At 38.4% G+C, this 17,310-nt stretch overlaps 1 protein-coding gene across 1 annotated transcript in view; it reads left to right on the top strand.

The window, feature by feature from the left end:
• Window positions 1-3,114: 3,114 nt before the first annotated feature.
• The window catches only part of LOC149840669 (uncharacterized), a 65,849-nt gene continuing 51,653 nt past the window's right edge, over window positions 3,115-17,310 (top strand). Inside the window, exon 1 of the mRNA XM_090005110.1 lies at window positions 3,115-3,493. Within this exon, the coding sequence (XP_089861236.1) occupies window positions 3,115-3,493 (379 nt within the window). The remainder of the gene's footprint in view (window positions 3,494-17,310) is intronic.

Below are 17,310 nucleotides of genomic sequence, written 5' to 3'. Positions count from 1 at the left end.
TCTTTTTGCATTGTATTTTTAGCCGCATGCGATGCTTAACACTAAGCATCATGTAATTAGCTCAGCTACGTACCTACAAAGCACAAATATACAAAATAATACAATACCAAATGATCTACTCGTTTCTCTCACAAGGAAAGAATGCTACAACTGCACACACACATAATGACCAACTTTTCGTCACCCGAACAAACCTTCACGATTGGTGGATACAGGTCAGAGGCTCGGCGAGATGGATGGAGCTCGACTGGTACACGATCACTCGCCGCTATTCCTGCATGAACAAGGACTGAAAAGAAAAAGAAGAAGAAAAAAAAACACAAAAAAGAGCCAATGGGGAATCCGGTACCGGCCGATGAGAACCACGACAGTGAAGGGCCTCCGAATCGGCACTCGTCGGGGAGACTAAGTGTGTCTCGATGACAGCGGTGATGCAGGGTGGACAAAAGAAAATAGGGGAAGAAAAGATGGGATGGGAGGTCGGCAATGGCGACAGCGATGGCTTGGGCGGGACTCGAGGAGGGGGAGGAAGAAGAGGAGGTCGGCGATGGCGCCACTCTGGTGGCCTACGAATGGGGAAGGAAGGAGGTGAGAAGAGGATGCGAGGAGGAGGAGGAAGAAGAGGAGGTCGGCACACGGCAGTGGTCGGGTGACGGGCGTCGATGGCACATGACGATGAGAGAGGAGTGAGGGAAGAAGGAGGAGGTGATGAGTGACAGGCAGCGATGGCACACGACAATGAGAGAGAAGGAGTGAGGGAAGAAAAAGGAGGTGACGGGTGACGAGCGACGAGCGATGGGTGACAGGCGACGAGCAACGGGCGGTGGGTGACGTGCGAGGGATGAAATAGAAAGGGGAAGAAAGGGGCTCACATTAGGGTTTTACGGGAGAAATTAGCGACGACTTGGCGACAGAAAAAATCTGTCTCAAAATTTGTCGCCAATTAGAATGAAGTAGCAACAGAAAAATTATGTCGCGAAGTTGCGATGAAGTTTGAGCCGGATTACATTATGTCGCTAAGTCGCCGATAATTAGCGACAAATTTTGAGACAGAATTTTTCTATCGCAAATTTTGTAACTAATTATAATTTTAGGGACGGTTAATTTTCTCTCGCTAATCTGTCATGAAATTACGATGGGTTATTTCAGTCGCAAATGTCCGTCACTAATTAACATTTTTCTTGTAGTGTCTCTCGTCTCCCTCAGCGTCAAGTTCGGGTTCCTCTCTCCCATAGACGTCCTCCACAACGACATCGACACCCTCGCCACCCACAACCTCCTCATCTTCTTCAGCAAGAGCGGCAACACCGACGAGGGAGGAGTACGCTGATAACAACCCACCCACGACACAATGGCCATCGCGCTCATGAGCGCCAAGAACTTGATAAGGGAGGAGTAGGTCGGGAACCACCCAGCTGGCTGGATCAAAAAGAGTCTGATCTCTGGCAGCGTCACCGACCTCGCATCGCCTTGACGAGAGCCTCATCTCTGGCGTCAGTGACCCTCTGGATGCCAAGGAGAGAGAGAGAGAGAGAGAGAGAGAGAGTCGAAGACCCTTACCTTCATTTTTTTAAATGTGTTCTTCTTGTCCTGTTCTTTTTGTAACAGGAGGAGGAGTGTTACAAAAGAATGAGTTTTTAAGAATGCGGTGATGTTGTTCCAAGTGTCCACCACATCTAACGTTTGTTAAAATCATTGTCCCCTGCATCCATTTTGTCCTATTTCGGGCGGAGATAGTGATTCAAATATACCCTAACTGATCCCTCGTGTTTCTTCAACCAATCACATGACAATATTCTTTGAGCCCCACTCAAAATGCAGACATGTGATTGGCGGTGGCACATAAGGGATCACTTAAAAAGACCCATGGATCCCAAAGTTCATCAGAGATGACCTAATTGCGCAAATATTAGGTTTTTCATGAATTTACCCGATGGGTAAAAGACATGACTGAGGCGAGTGTTCCACGAGGAACTATGTAAGGGGTTGAATGAGATAGCTGGATGATTGTACTATCATAACCATGGAGTCTCGGGTTCAAATCTTATGGGGTTTATCCCTAGTTTGCTTGTCCACCAAAAAAGAAAAAAATAACCATTGTTAGTGAGGTCTATAAGGGCACTTTAATGGTAACATGTAACGTATTCATGCATTTTAAAGCCAACTTTACTGTCACTATGTGATGCAGGAGCGGAGTAGAAGAACCTGGCACATAAGGGTTCATTTCGTTCCAATTTTGTGGTTTAAGTTTTATTTAGTTTGTATTAAAATATTGGGTCCAAATGAAAGATCCATATTTATCTAAGAAGTTAAATTGATTTAAAAAAGAGAAATTTTCAAATACACCCCTAACATTGTGTCTAATTCTTGCATGCACCAAAAGTTTAAGAGTTTGCAAATTCACATCAAAGTTTTTGCTTGGGCCAATCAAATTCCTCTCATCGTGAATTAACGTTGGGTTGTTCTTGGGTTAACAATAACTCATGTTTTAAATTTACCATTTGATCATTGTAACTCGTGAGATGAATTACTAAGTTACCCTTATTATAGAAGTCTAAACAATGTTTAACCAAAATGTATTTAATGTAAAAAAAAGTCTATTGATTAGGATGATACTCAAACTCTTGACACTACAAGAAAAATGCTAATTAGCGACGGAAATTTGGGATGGATTTTTTTCATCACAAATTTATGACGGATTAGCGAGAGAAAACTATTTGTCGCTAACATTCAAAATATTTGCAAAATTAGCGACAAAAATATCTCTCTTGCTAAATCCGTCGCTAATTAGCGATGGATTAGCGACAACATTTTTCTGTCGCCAAAACACTACAAAAAAATGCTAATTAGCGACAGAATTAGCGAGGAAATTTTTTCGTCGCTAATCCATTGCTAATTAGCGACAGAAAAATTCCTTCGCTAATTTTCGATTTAAACCGTCCCACCTGAGGCACGAAATTTTTTCTCCCCCCATTCAAAATTTTTCCTCCCTCCGTTTTTTCCTCCCCCCGTTTGATTTAAATCGTCCCCACCTGAGGCGCTTCTTAGGACGCCAGAAGCCCTGCCCTTCCTTTGACAAAGCGCAACAGCCTCTCGCACCATCCGAGCGTGACAATGGCGTCGGCCTCCGGAGATCAACTCCCGCTACCTCTCTCCCGCGTCGTCGTCCTCCTCCCGGCGGTGCCCCTCGCCAGTCTCCACTGCTCGTCATGCCTCTCCCTCGCTGGATCTCGTCTCCACTATGACCCCGAAAATGTCGTAGTTGGCCAATCGACGCCACTCCTCTACCCCCTCCCGCGCGTCCACTCCTTCGCCGACAGTTTATTCCGTGAAGCGGGCGCCGGAGGTCTTCTAGCCATTGACACGGAGCTGGTCGGTCTCCTTTCAGAGGGAGTCGTTCTTCCTTTTGATCGGCCACCTGCGGCTGCCCGCGTCCCTTCTCCCGCTGTGACTGACTCGCTGCGGAAGAGAGTCCCGACGCCGGAACGCGCCAGTTTTGTGAAAAAAAAATTTGCTCCCTGCCGGAGAATGCGTCGGCAGAGAGCAAATTTTTTTTAAAAATTTAACGACGGATATTATCCATCGCTAATTTAAAATAGCAAAGGACTCGCCATGGATCATGTCTGTCGCAAATTAGCGACGGATAAGTTCTGGCACTACTTAGCGTCGAAAAAATCGTGATGAAAGTTATCCATCGCTAATCTGACGCTAATCCATCGCTAAACTGTTTAGTGACGGATTAGCATCAGATTAGCGACAGATTTAGGTCGTCGCTAATCCATAGGTTTCTTGTAGTGTGACCTCTCCAATATAAAACAAAAACACTAACAGCTACACTAATTAAGCATTTATTGAAAAAATTTAGAATTTTTTTTATATAACCATGTTTAAATTCCAACAAGCAAATTGATCCAATAATGACCAGCCCACTAATATCATAATTGGGTCCGTGTTTGGTATGCATGGAGTTTCAAGTTTCTAAACACAGACTTGGTTGTGTTATCAGTGGGATGGGTAATTGTTATGTTGATTAGCTTTAGGGTTGTCAACGGGCCGGGTACGTGATCTATCAAGGTCAAATAATAAATTTTCAGGTTCGGGTTTTGTTGGGTTACAAAAATAGAATCCCAAATTTAGACCCGGATAATTTTATAATTTTTTATTAAAAAATATATATATAATACTTGAGTCATGTCAGGTACCCAAAAAACTCATGTCCCATGTCCATGCCACATATTGCTTAGGTCGGGTTCGGGTCGGCTCAAATATTTTTTGGGTTGGTGTTTTTCATGCCCATACCCAAGAATTTGGGTTTGGGTTGGGTACTGACATGTTGACAACCCTAGATTGACTTGCTAAAATTTAAACATGGTTATATAAAAGTTTGTTCTAAAGTTGCTAACGATGAGTGATTTGGTGTAGTTGATAGTGTTTTGTTTTATATTGGGAAGGTCAATAGTTCTAAGTATTATTGCAACAGTTGACTTTTTTTTACATTAAATCCATTTTGGCCTTACAGTGAAACTTTGTTCTTCAAGAATAAGGATAAAATAGTAATTCATCTCAAGGGTAATCAGGGTAAAATGATAAATTTAAAATACGAGTTAGTGTTAACCAAAATTAAGACTAACATTAATTCATGATTGCGGGAATTGGATTAACCCAAGTAAAAACTTTGGTGGAATTAGACCCAAAAGTTTGAGGGGTATTTAAAATTTTCCCTTTAGAAAACTATCTTTGATAGACTTTATCAAAATTGGAAGTCGAATTTGTCAATATTAGAAAATTTTCATCTATAAATAGATGAGAAATCTAGGATGAAATCCGTTAATTTCCAATTTAGTTTAGTTAATTTCTTGCATTGTCCTATTATTTCCCTACTTTCTTAGATAAAATTTCATAGTTTTTAGTACATTTTCTCTGTAAATCCAGTGACAGATTTGCATCACTATGCTCAAATGTTATCTCTTAAAAAATCATATTTGCTCTCACCACTCTCTCTCTCTCTAGGTTTTGGACACCAGTGAGTGGATAGGAAGGCTTTTAATTGGACCCCATTCATGCACTTGAACTGGATAATCCAAGCATATATTTGGTCCCCTCAGTTCTGTCAAGCATTTGCTTCAGGCTTTTTGGAAAATGCATGCTCTGCTGTCACTGATGGTACGTTGTGCATCTCAGGGTCCCATAACCCGTGTAGCTTGGATTTTCTATCCCTCCAAAAGGGGTCCACTAGAGGCAGTGTATCGACCTCCAGATATATGACCCCTCAGATTTGGGTCCAATCAAAAGATTCTGTCCCCTGAACGTCATTTTTCCCTAAGATCTTGGTGCCCCTTTTGCTGCCCCACGAGATAGACTTCAAAATCCACTGCCTCTGGTCATTCACCCACGGTAGAAACTAGATACCTACTAGCTACCTCTTTGAATGTGATAAATATCGGCATTTTTTAAAGCAAATGCAAAAAAAAAGAAATTTTCCTGGTTAGATTAAAACGTAAACATCAGAAACAATTAATTTTTTGATTTTTTCTTTGTAAAGATTTATTTTTGTATATCGTAAATTAATTTATTGCCAATATTTTCCCAATGAAAACATGAAGGATATCACAAGAAAAAGGTTGATTGTATGTTTGGGAGAATATTTGCTACAAACATTTTGCATGTACAACCCCTCATCTTCTCTTTTCTTTTCTTTTTTATTGTTTTTCATGAATCTAACATCATGAATGTGATCTTCATAGTGTCAAAAGTTAAAAACGGGCAGCCAAAAACTTGCGAAAAATTTAAAAACTTTTTGAAAATCTTGCAGTTTTTTGGCGAAATCTCAACAATAAAAAATAAATTTAAAATATTAAAAACAAATTTTTATAAAGAAATATAAATAAAAATATTTAAAAATAAAACTACAGGATTTTTCATGATAAATAACCAATAAAAACATAAAAATCACATTTAAAATGCAATATTTATGTTTTTGATGAAAAAGTCACAAGAAATTGAAAATAACACGAGAAATTACTGTTTTTAACTTTAGGTATTTTCACAAGAATTTCTCTAGCGAAATTTGTCACTATGGTGATCTGCATGTTTTGTACAGTAGAAATTGGCACTTGCACCATCTGATTACGATACATGAAGACTTAGAAAATCAACAGCCCACTATCTGCAAAATTTTCACACCTAAAATTGTGCTTTTAGGACCAATGAACACGATCTCAGTGCTGATTGCTAGCATTTGAACTATGCCAAATTCATCTATAAGGTCCAGTTAGATCAAAACAACCTACGCATATGTAATCTAGAGGCATTAATTGCACATACAACCATATTATAGCAAATATTATTCCTTTATATTCCCGTTTGTTTCGATTCCCTCCACCACATGAGGCTTAAGAGATATCTGGTAGGGGTCTGCCTAACCCCAGTTTGCCTTTGGAAAAAAAAAAGATACTCGCACAACCGTGGTACTTTCTCATGATTATGAGTACTTAATTATATTTGTATTACTAACTTTAGGTTGAGAGGCTAAGGGACAACTTTTGTTGTCCATATCATATAGCATTTGAATCTTTCCAATAAAAAAAACAGAGAAAAACAAGAGGTCTTTTTCTTGCTTTATTAATCATTTTCGTTTGGTTGATTTTGATGATCCTTGGTGTTGTTCTGATATGGAAAAGTTATTGATAGTGTCATGTTCATGGAAGAAAACACTACTAAAGGCAAGATGATAAGGTCATCCAAGTTGTGATGTGTCATGAGCTCTGCTGTAAGATTTTGATGCTTCAGAAGTGTCTTTATCATTCTAAATTGTTTGGTACAATGATCAGTATCACATTATGATTGATAGGCAGTAATTTTTTATATTTTTGGGCTGAGATACATAACGATTCAGCTGAGTATCGGTATCGGGCAGGACGCAGTTGAATCGGTGGCCCAACAATTCAGGGCCGATACCGATACTGATAACATTGGTTTGGTATTCAACTGGATTTTACAATGTCAGGAGGTTTACAATTTCCAAAGATAATTGTGTGCTGCTCGGACATGAGCACATGACCAGGGTGTGGATGCCATGACTATCAAGCGCGCACAGACGCACAGGATTTGACAATGTCAGGAGGTTTACAATGTTCAAATTAAATAAATTTGTACCAACAAGGGCTCCGCTTGTCTGGCAGGAGCAGTTAGTGCACGTCACCTTGGATGTTGCAAGTTCAAATCCCAATGGTACAGTTGTATAATTGGTAGGGGTCCCCCCCAGCTTTCTCTGTCGAAAAGAAAAAAAGGAAAAAAATTAGATAATTTTATGCCGCGCAAACATGAGCACATGACCAAGGTGTGGATGCCATGACTATTAAGCGCGCACACACAAAAGCATCAGGTCAGATGCTGCTCTGACTGTAAACCTTCAGAGCTGCCTCGGCTGTAGTTTATCCATGAATGGCAGCCAAAACACCACAGATGGGTAGGTCCTATCTTGGATGAGTCCCACAATTTTTTTGTGTGAGCCATTCATGTTTTAGATGAACGGCATCTACAGTACCAAAAATTAGCGGCTAAAACAAAAAGAAACATAATGGTTTTCTCGACCACTATTCATCACAAGGCAGCTCTGTACCGTCAGAGCTGCATCTGGCCTGAAGCTCTCTCTCTCTCTCTCTCTCTCTCTCTCTCACACACACACACACACACAAAACAGTCACGGACATGCATGCACGCATGTGCACAGACGCACAAGAAACACATCGCGATCAAGTACACACAAGAAACACATCGCGATCAAGTATACAGAACCAACATTTATCCAAGTCTAACATGGTCAAGTTTGTTGTTTGGTTTGAGTTTTGGATTGTTAGTTTAATGAGTTCAGACAAGCTTTTAACGAGACAATTGCAAGCTAACTGAAAATGGCCTCTGATCATTAGTATCAATTAAGAAAATATGAGAAGTTGCATAACATTCAAATGAAATAACTGATCGACATTACAATAAAGAAATAGTAACATTAGAATGAGCATGTCAATGTAGATATTCTAATACAATTTACTTGGTCAGATATGCATGAAATAATAATACTTTTTTTAAGTCAATTGTAAAAAATTTTAAGGGATAACTTGTGCTCAAGTTTCTAAATCCACAAAGAAATGTTCCTAAGAAAATCTGAATATTCAGGATACTGAAACTGCAAGGATCAATTAGTTGGCAATTAGTTTATCTTGGTATCCTTAGTAGACATGGCCACATGACATTTGCAAAGATTCAAGCAAGACTAATACTAGCATTAGTTCAACAGCTTTTATCTTAAGCGCATTAAGCAATCATATATTCCAGGAAATGATAGCACAATTGCAGTCACCTTGGAAAGAAGTGAAAGATATTCTGCAGAAATGTATAAAGTTCTGATGACTTTTTCATTTTTTTGGTTATAGACTTGGGTATGAAGTATGACCATTAAAATTCTGAAAAGTATTTTTATGTTATAGATTAAAGCTGTATACTTCTTCAAAAGTTAATAGCATGATGATTCCTAAATCTCTTTCCCCAACGTACTAACTTTTTTTCTCTATGCTTTTCACTTGATTATCTTTATTGCCATTATCTTTTTTTTTATAAGTGAGCTAGGGCATAGCATCTTGATGCAGATGACAATAATAAGTTCCTCTAGAATCTAGATTGCTAATATAATACCGGAATCTAAGCTAACCTAGTGAAAAAGTTTCCATCAATTTACACCTAATTAACCTAAACCTCTTCTCAGGATATGGTCATGGATAGAATCTAATTTGGTCTAGATCCAGAAAACATGATCAATAAGTTTTTAGATCAAAATTTATCTTAAGACTGGTGACAAATGTGGGAGTGGTCTTGTTTGGATTATTTCTGTAGCTGGTTTAGTTTGGCTCAACCTGGGAGAGGCACTCGATCCTTCAACTTTTTGTAACTTGGGAGAGGCACTACTCTACTGTCAGAGTAAGACATTCAGTGGTAAAATTGGTTAACGGATGCCCTTGGCCAGTGATAAAGCTCAGACTAAAGTCCCTATCTAGCAGTTTATTAAATGAAAGCTATGTTCAATGGGATAACTCATCCAAATTGATTATCGACAGATTTAAGAACTTGCTAGATGTTAACCACCAATCATGCATGCAACCTACACATGAACCCAATGTTCATAGAACATTCTCAGTATCGTGTCTCAAACAGAGAACCTATGCAGCACAATACTTGAAGAAGTCAGTTGCCTCTATGGATGAGATCTTCCATATGTAGGAGAGACTTTCCTTTACAATTTACAAGTGTACACTAGAATTTTTACCTGAATAAGATATCTCTTGGTGTTTCCTACTCTGTTTCTGGACACATTATAATAATGTTCTATGGCGTATTTTGCAGTTTCACCCTTCTAGTAATAAAGAAGCAGAAGGCATATTCACCTACAGTGGGAACATTGATAAGCAACACCACTCATCCATTCATTTTGAAATCAAATGTACTAACCTTAAGTGCATTATCACTTATCTGGAATCAGGAAGAATCAGAAGGTGATGCCACTGACCATAAGTTGGATAACCTGCAAGAAATTAAATACTTAATTTTATCACAGTTAGATGAATGAAAGTGACAATGAAAAAGTGACATTGTAATCATGAAGATACAAGTTCATAAAAAAGAAAAGCTGTCAAAAATATAAAATGTTTACTCAACGAATTTTTCAACACCACACCAACAAGGTGGAAACAAGATATCAAAAAATTGTTTCTCGCAAGCAGCTACAGAATAGAACCTTATGTCCCTTCCCCCCAAACTGAAACCCTTGACCATGAAACACAAAAATATATCAGTGTCTATCGCTGACCTGGCTATCATGGAAAGATAAATAAATAAACAAAGGGCCAAATGGGAAGAGTGCAACATCAGCTAAATATTGAGTGTTAGAATTCAATGATTCAAGCATTTATGATTTTATGGCACACATTGAATGGTTGTAATCTAATAACATGGATCTAATGTAATCTCAATCACATTTCTTATTCTATCCATGAAACAAAAGAATATAACAGTGTCTATCACTGACCTGGCTATCATGGAAAAAGAAGTACATAATCAAAGGAAGAGCGAAACATCAGCTAAACATTCAGAGCGTTAGAATTCAATGATCCAAGCATTTACGTTTTGCAACATACATTGCATGATTGTAGTCAAATAACATGGATGCAAAGTAATCTCAAACAAAACATCTTATCCTAATAGTTCTAGTTACAATACTCCTATTCCACATTAAATTAATGAAAGGCAGAAAAGCACTGGATATGTTTCTAATAAGTAATCCCACATTTCCACAGGCAGTGTTATATACAGGTATGAGGATTTCATAACTCAGACATATAAGTCACAATAACCTGAAATGAGCTGTAGTAGTAATAAAAATTTTGCTCCAATCTAACATAAGAACTAGATTATGTTTGTTTTAGTAATATTTTAATACTTCAACAAAAATGGTTTTATATTCGGGGCATCTATTGAAAATTAAAAAAAAAAAGAAACAGGAAAGGATAAAGAATTTTATGATAATCACAAAACTCTGTAGCACAGGAGACATAAAATAAGAAACTAATGAATGATAAGAAATAACAGTGTGGTATAGGGTGTGTTTGACTGCACATCCTGTGAGTCGCGTGGGATGCTGGCGCAGTCAAACTGCGGATGCACTGTTCGTTCGGTATTCAAAAATATAAAAAATAAAACAAAGGGGGCGTCAGGACAGTTTGTCCTAGACAAGAACTATGTCCTGACTGTGCTGGGCAGTGAGATCTGTCCAAGCTTGGACAAACAGTCAAACAACCCATAGCGCTCAGCTGTGATGAAAGTGTTAGTTATTTGGATTCGGATTGGATCCATTTGGGTCTAGTTTGGAGCCGGATCCATTTATCATAACTAACATTTATGGACGGCAAATTTGCATTGGTTTTGAAATGAAGATAAGTTCCACGATTAGTCATGGGCTTATCTGTAACTGATAGTCAGTTACGGGAAAACCATTTTTATATATACATGCATGGTTGAGAGCAGGGTAATGGTGAAGAGGTTTTCCAAAAGTTTTCTCATCCATACGGTAAGGGTCCTTGCTCTATTCTTCTCATCTTGTACTGTGACTCACCTAAGGTAGAGAAGAAACTAGAAGAGAAGACTATCTCGTTTCATTCAGATGACCGAGTCACCTCATCCAACAATGGCAGGGACATCAGGTACATGTTTTCCTTTATTCTTTGTATTTACTGTTTTAATACATAATGCATGTACCTTTATTGTTTTGTTTCTGGGGTCGTTTTGACTCTAACAATTGGTATCAGAGCAGGGAGGTTTACTGGACCTCTGTGGCCTGATTCTCGATCTCTGTATAAAGGATGAACAGAGATGGGAAATCAGGCAGATTCGCTAGCCCAGATAGATCGATTTTGTTCTTGAAACATAATCAGTTTTGTGATTCAGTCAAGCTGAATCGGGGTTCTGGAATCTGAACTGGTCTGATACATTTTCCTATCCGGTTCAGGAAACTGTATTAGACCAGACCCGTTTCAGATCCAGTAACAAACTGAATCAGGTCATGGTTCTAAACCAGTCTGATATTTCATTTCCAATCCGGTTCTGAGATTGTATCGGACTAGACCCGTTTCGGATCCGGTAGTAAACTGAACCGAGTCAAAGTTCACAACCGGTCCGGTTCAAGGATTGGATCCAGACCCATGTCGAGTTTGGGCAAGTCCCTGTGACTGACACAACACGTGTCGGGTCTGGACGGGTTCCCATGATCGACACTACCCTTGTCAGGTCAGGTTTTTGCCGAAAATGATGTGGGACTTGATTTGGGTGAAACCCTCCCGGATTACAAAGAGGGCATCGGACTCGTCGACCATCTTGCCAGAAAACCTCTGTATAATAAAGAAAATGTATACTTACAAGGGGGGGGGGGGGGTCACCATTTTTCTGCCTCTGTCACCGTGAGGTGACCAGAGAAGGTCATTTCTGGCCGGACCTACAATCTACGCCGCCTTTGATGACAGAGGGATCAGGGTTGTAGGATCCGGCCTGAGCGATGTCGGCAGACCCTGTCGGCTTCACTGCCATCGTTCCCGCAGAGCGTCGCCGTCGGTGTTCGCTAGAATCACTGGCTTTTTTTTGCCGGATGGGGAATCAGGTTTTTTGAGGTTTAGGGGATGTCGGATGCTATCGCCGGCTCCACAGCCATCAGTCCCGTCGAGTTCAGCAATGGGGCTGGGTCGCCGTTGGATGGCTGAATGGGGTTGGAGCTGGCCAAATTAGCTCGTCAGTGCCCGACGAAACCTCTAGTCGGCAACCCTCTTGTTTTCCTTTCTCCAGATAATGTCGGCAGGCTCCGCATCTGGTTTCGCCGGAGGCGCCGCCATTAGTACTGCCGGGGCATCGTCGTCTCTTCCGTCAGAGCCAGCAGCCGCATCTCCGGATCTTTCAGAACAGAGAGAGAAGAGGCTTCTGAGGCAGCTAGGGTTTTAAAAAACATCATAGCGATGTTTTATACTTAGGAACTGGATCAGGTCTAGACCTGATCCGAAATATCCATTTTTCCCGAATTCGAAAACGATATTCAGATTGGGTTTGGGCTCAATCCGAAAAATCTGATATTTTTGAGGCGGTGCTACAGTGTCGGGTTCGGGTCTGGGCTCGGGTCGGCTTGATTCGGGATCCATAGATTTGAAATCCATATACTAGATCCATCTGTCTCGGACATGCTATTTTGGGACAGATAGAACATTCTGGACAATAGGAACAGTTGTCCCAGAATAGATTTGTTTCTGTCTGAACAAAATGGTCTGTTCTAGAACGGACAGAATGACCCAGAATGAACCATATTCGCCCATATGGCTTCTGCGACCGATACGGGGCATTCCGGGACCGATTTTGAGTAAATTTAAACTGGTTCCTAGGGTTTTGGAGTTGTTTCTTTCACTTGGCATAACTAGTTTATCATTTTGAGATTGTTCTGAGGGTATTTCTTTTATGGTTCATCAAGTTTCGAACTAATACACTTATTTCTGGAATTGTTCATCTTGTTTTTGGACTGGTTTTTGGGTTCTAGAGTTGAAATACATATTTTAGAGCATGCATATCATATTTATGAGGCATTTTAAAGCATATTTAGTTATATTACTGTTTCATTATGATTTAGAGTCGGTTTTTAATGCTTATATACACGCTTCTATTAATATTATGCTTGTTTCATGCATATGTATATACATTTTGAATGCATAAAGATATATGTAGTATTGTTTTAGTATGCATGATTGTTTAAGCATTCACACCAATGTTGATATAGGGATTAACATGAAATTTGCAATTGTATGTATTTGTTTTCATCAAAGTGAACTGATGCATATTTTGCAAATGTCTAGTTAAGAATTTTGTTTAACATTGAAATTGTATTAGCCTCATAAAAATAATATGTCATCCAAAGATGGTATTGTTATGTTCAGAGGCTAGTAGGATAAAATGAAGGAAGTGTCTTCTAGCACATGAGATGTGTAGTACCCAAAGGTACCATATCGATTGTCTCTGGGTACATGTTCCCTCAGTTTTATCGAATAGTGGGAGGTGAAGTGCATTTGCGTATTATGAGTACTCACCAAAGTGGGACCATAATGACCCCTGACACTTGCCTAGGAAAGAGTAAATAATTAAAGACCTTATTTATGTATTTATCCTTCCATTTACATGTCTCATTACGTGCAGTAATATTATATTTTGTCTATGTAGTGCCTAATACAGTTTTTGGCTCATCTAGTATCCCTTTCTTTGATGGTTTTAACTTCTCAGAATGGAAAGAAACAATTTTATTTACTTTAGGGTACATGGATTTAGACCTAGCTTTTAGAAAAGAAGAACCTGCTGAACTAACACCTACTAGCACTCTGAAACAGAAGTTTGACTTTGAGAAGTGGGAGCTTTCTAACCGCCTTAGTCTGCTTTTGTTGTAGTCTAGAGTAGCTAAGAACATAAGGAATGTCATTCTCATATGTAAGACTGTAAAGGATTTTCTAGCTATTATAGAGACACAGTTCGTAAGTTTCAACAAGGCTAGGGCTAGTACCCTTATGTCTAAGTTAACATCTATGAGATACATAAATGGGGGAAACATCCGTCAACACATACTGGAGATAAGAAACATAGCCACGCAGCTTAATGACATGAAGTTGACTATCTCGAACTCCTTCCTTGTCCACTTAATTATGACATCATTGTCAGCTGAGTACGGTCCCTTTAAAATCTCTTACAACACACATATAATGATCTTTTGTCCAAGTGTATTGAGAAAGAGGAGAGGTTGAAGGGTGAGAAGGTGCATAGTGCACATATGGCTTCTCATAAGGTTCAGCAGAAGAGTGGACCGGAAAAGAAATCTTTTAAGAAGAAGCCCAAGAAAATGTTAGTTTCTCAGCCCAACCAAGCACCTGCTAAGTCTGATGTTCCTGCAGTAAAGTGTTTCTTTTGCAAAAAGAAGGGACATGAAAAGGCATAGTGCGTAAAGTACCAGCTCTAGTTGAGCAAGAAAGGTAGCTTGTCATTTGTTTCTTATGAATGTAATTTGATTGATGTTCCAATTAATAGTTGGTGGATTGACTCAGGTGCCACTGTGCACATTATAAATAATCTGCAGGCATTTCTGAACCAAAGGGAACCAGCAAGTTATGAAAGCATCATCTTCTCCAAAAATAAGATGCGGTCTCATGTGAAAGCTATTGGGACCTGCAGAATAGTATTAGATAGTGGTTTCATTTTGGATTTAGTAGATACTTTTTATGTTCCATCCTATAGCAGGAACCTTATTTCTGTATCAAGACTTGATAAATTTGGATATTATATAAAGTTTGAACATTCCAAATTATATATCAATAAAGGCAATGTCTTGATTGGTTTTGCATTATTGTGCGATGAATTGCATCATCTAGAAACCCAAATTCATATCCAGGAAACTCTTAATACTAATCAAGTAATTGGCAATAAGTGTAACCTGATAGATGATCAATTCTATCTTCTTTGACACTGTCATTTAGAACACATCTCGAAAGAGAGAGTCCAACGGCTTGTGAAAGAAGGGATCTTGGGATCCTTAGGTTTCACAAATAATGAACCGTGTTTGGACTGCATCAAGGCTAAGCAGACAAACACATATAAGAAAAATGCCAAAAGAAGTGATAAATTATTGAAAATCATTCATATCAATGTATGTGGACCGTTTGCCCCTTGTTTTACGGGCCAAAAGTATTTTGTCACCTTTATTGACGATTATTCCCAATTTATGTATTTGTACCTACTTTTTGAGAAATTTAAAATCTATCAAGTTTTCAAAGACTTCAAGAAAGAGGTAGAAAAACAAACAGAGAAAATAGTCAAAATTGTTAAATACGATAGAGGTGGAGAAGACTATAGGCGATTTACAGATATAGGACAACAAGAAGGACCATTAGCTTGATTTCTGAAGAAAGAGGGCATTGTCCTTTAATACACCATGCTTGGTAGTGCATATCAGAATGGTGTAGCCAAAAGGCGAAATCGAACACTTAAAGAAATGGTCCGAGCAATGTTGAATTATTCAACATTACCTGTAACCTTATGGGGGTGAAGCTCTAAAGACAATTATGCATATTTTAAAGAAGGTGTGATCATCGCAAAATTTTTCCGCTTTGCGTATTCTCTCTCTTCCTTCTCTTTTTCCTTTCTAGCTTCTATTTTTCTTTTTGAAGGAGAAAATAAAAGACAGAAAAGAAGAGAAAAGAAAGAAGAGAGAGAGGAACTCTTTTACAAAGGTCTCACTTGACCTTAATTTTTGAAAAGATTTAAAAAGATTACTCGCCTCCATTTTGAAATATTTGTGGGAAAAAGGGAGAGACGGGATTCGCTCGTCGGTACGAGGTTCGATCGTTCCTGGTGCCTTTACCAGGGGTAATTGAACCAAGGATCGAATAAATGCATTTTGCTTTGCTAAAATATTATCTAAGAATTTATTCTAAGTCTAAGATGCACAAAGAATCATGCTTGTGCAATGCAAATGCAAAGGTGTATGTTTTTGAGAAAACACTTTTGGAAATTTGGGATTTTCCAAGTGATTCTGAAATAGATGTGATAATGGAGTGAAGAAATGATTTTTGACTAGTTGAATCTAACTTAGATCTTGAGATAGATCTGAAAAGATATTTGAAGTTCTAAGTTTTGAAATAATCAGAGTTGGGAAAATAAATCTTGATTTTTTTTTATTTTTTATTTTAAAAAAGAGTGAAGAGAAAGGGGATTTTGAAGTTGAGATAGATAAAGTGAAGTTTCAAAAAGTCAAAATGGACTTTGAATTTTGAATTTTGAATCTGGATTTCGAAGTGGAGATGGTGCAATGGAATTGAATTCCAGATTTAAAGTTCGAAATCAGAATGGAATTTGGATTTAAGAAATCCAAATGGAATTTGAAAATAGGATTGGACTGAAGAAATCTAGATGAGATCTGAAAAATGGAATTGGTTTTGAAATCTGGAATCCTAAATGGAATTGGATCCGAAGTTTGGAATCCAAAAATGGAGTTGGATCCGAAATCTAGAATCCTAAATGGGATTGGATCCGAAGTCTGGAATCCGAAAATAGAGTTGGATCCGAAATCTGGAATCCTAAATGGGATTGGATCCGAGGTCTAGAATTCAGGATGGAGTTGAATCCAGAATCTGGAATCCTAAATGGAGTTGGATCCAAAATCTGGAATCCAGTATGAAATTAGAAGATGGATCTGAATTTTTTGGAAATTCAGATGAGATTTAAAGATGGGTCTGGGCTTTGGAAATATAGACGAGATTTGGATTTTGGGAACCCAGATAAAACTTGGAATGGGATTTGAGAAATGGGTTCTAAATCTAGAATCTGAGATGAGATTGGATTTTGAAAATCCAAATGTGACTGGTTGATGGGTCTGGATTTTGGAAATCCAGATTTTGAATCGTTTTTGGAGATTCAGAATCAATCTCAAAACCTTGATTTTGAATTGAGAATCAGGACTTAATCTTTAGATAGAACTTTGAAAGATAAAAGATGAACTTTATTTAAAGCTTAAGTTTTGAAATTAGAAGATAAATCAGAAATTTCAAAGTTAAATTGAACTTTGAAATTTGATTTGAAATGCTAAATTGATTTTGAAATTGAATCCTGGAAATGATTTTGGAACTTCAAAGTTGAATTGAACTTTGAAATTGAATTTGAATTGGAAATTGAATTTTGAATATAAAAATGAATTTGAAA

Source organism: Nuphar pumila, chromosome 4, assembly GCF_984573655.1.
Source record: "Nuphar pumila chromosome 4, dmNupPumi1.hap1.1, whole genome shotgun sequence".
Classification (NCBI taxonomy): domain Eukaryota; kingdom Viridiplantae; phylum Streptophyta; class Magnoliopsida; order Nymphaeales; family Nymphaeaceae; genus Nuphar; species Nuphar pumila.
The sequence above is the reverse complement of the archived record's forward strand: the minus strand, read 5'-3'. Positions and strand labels throughout refer to the sequence as shown.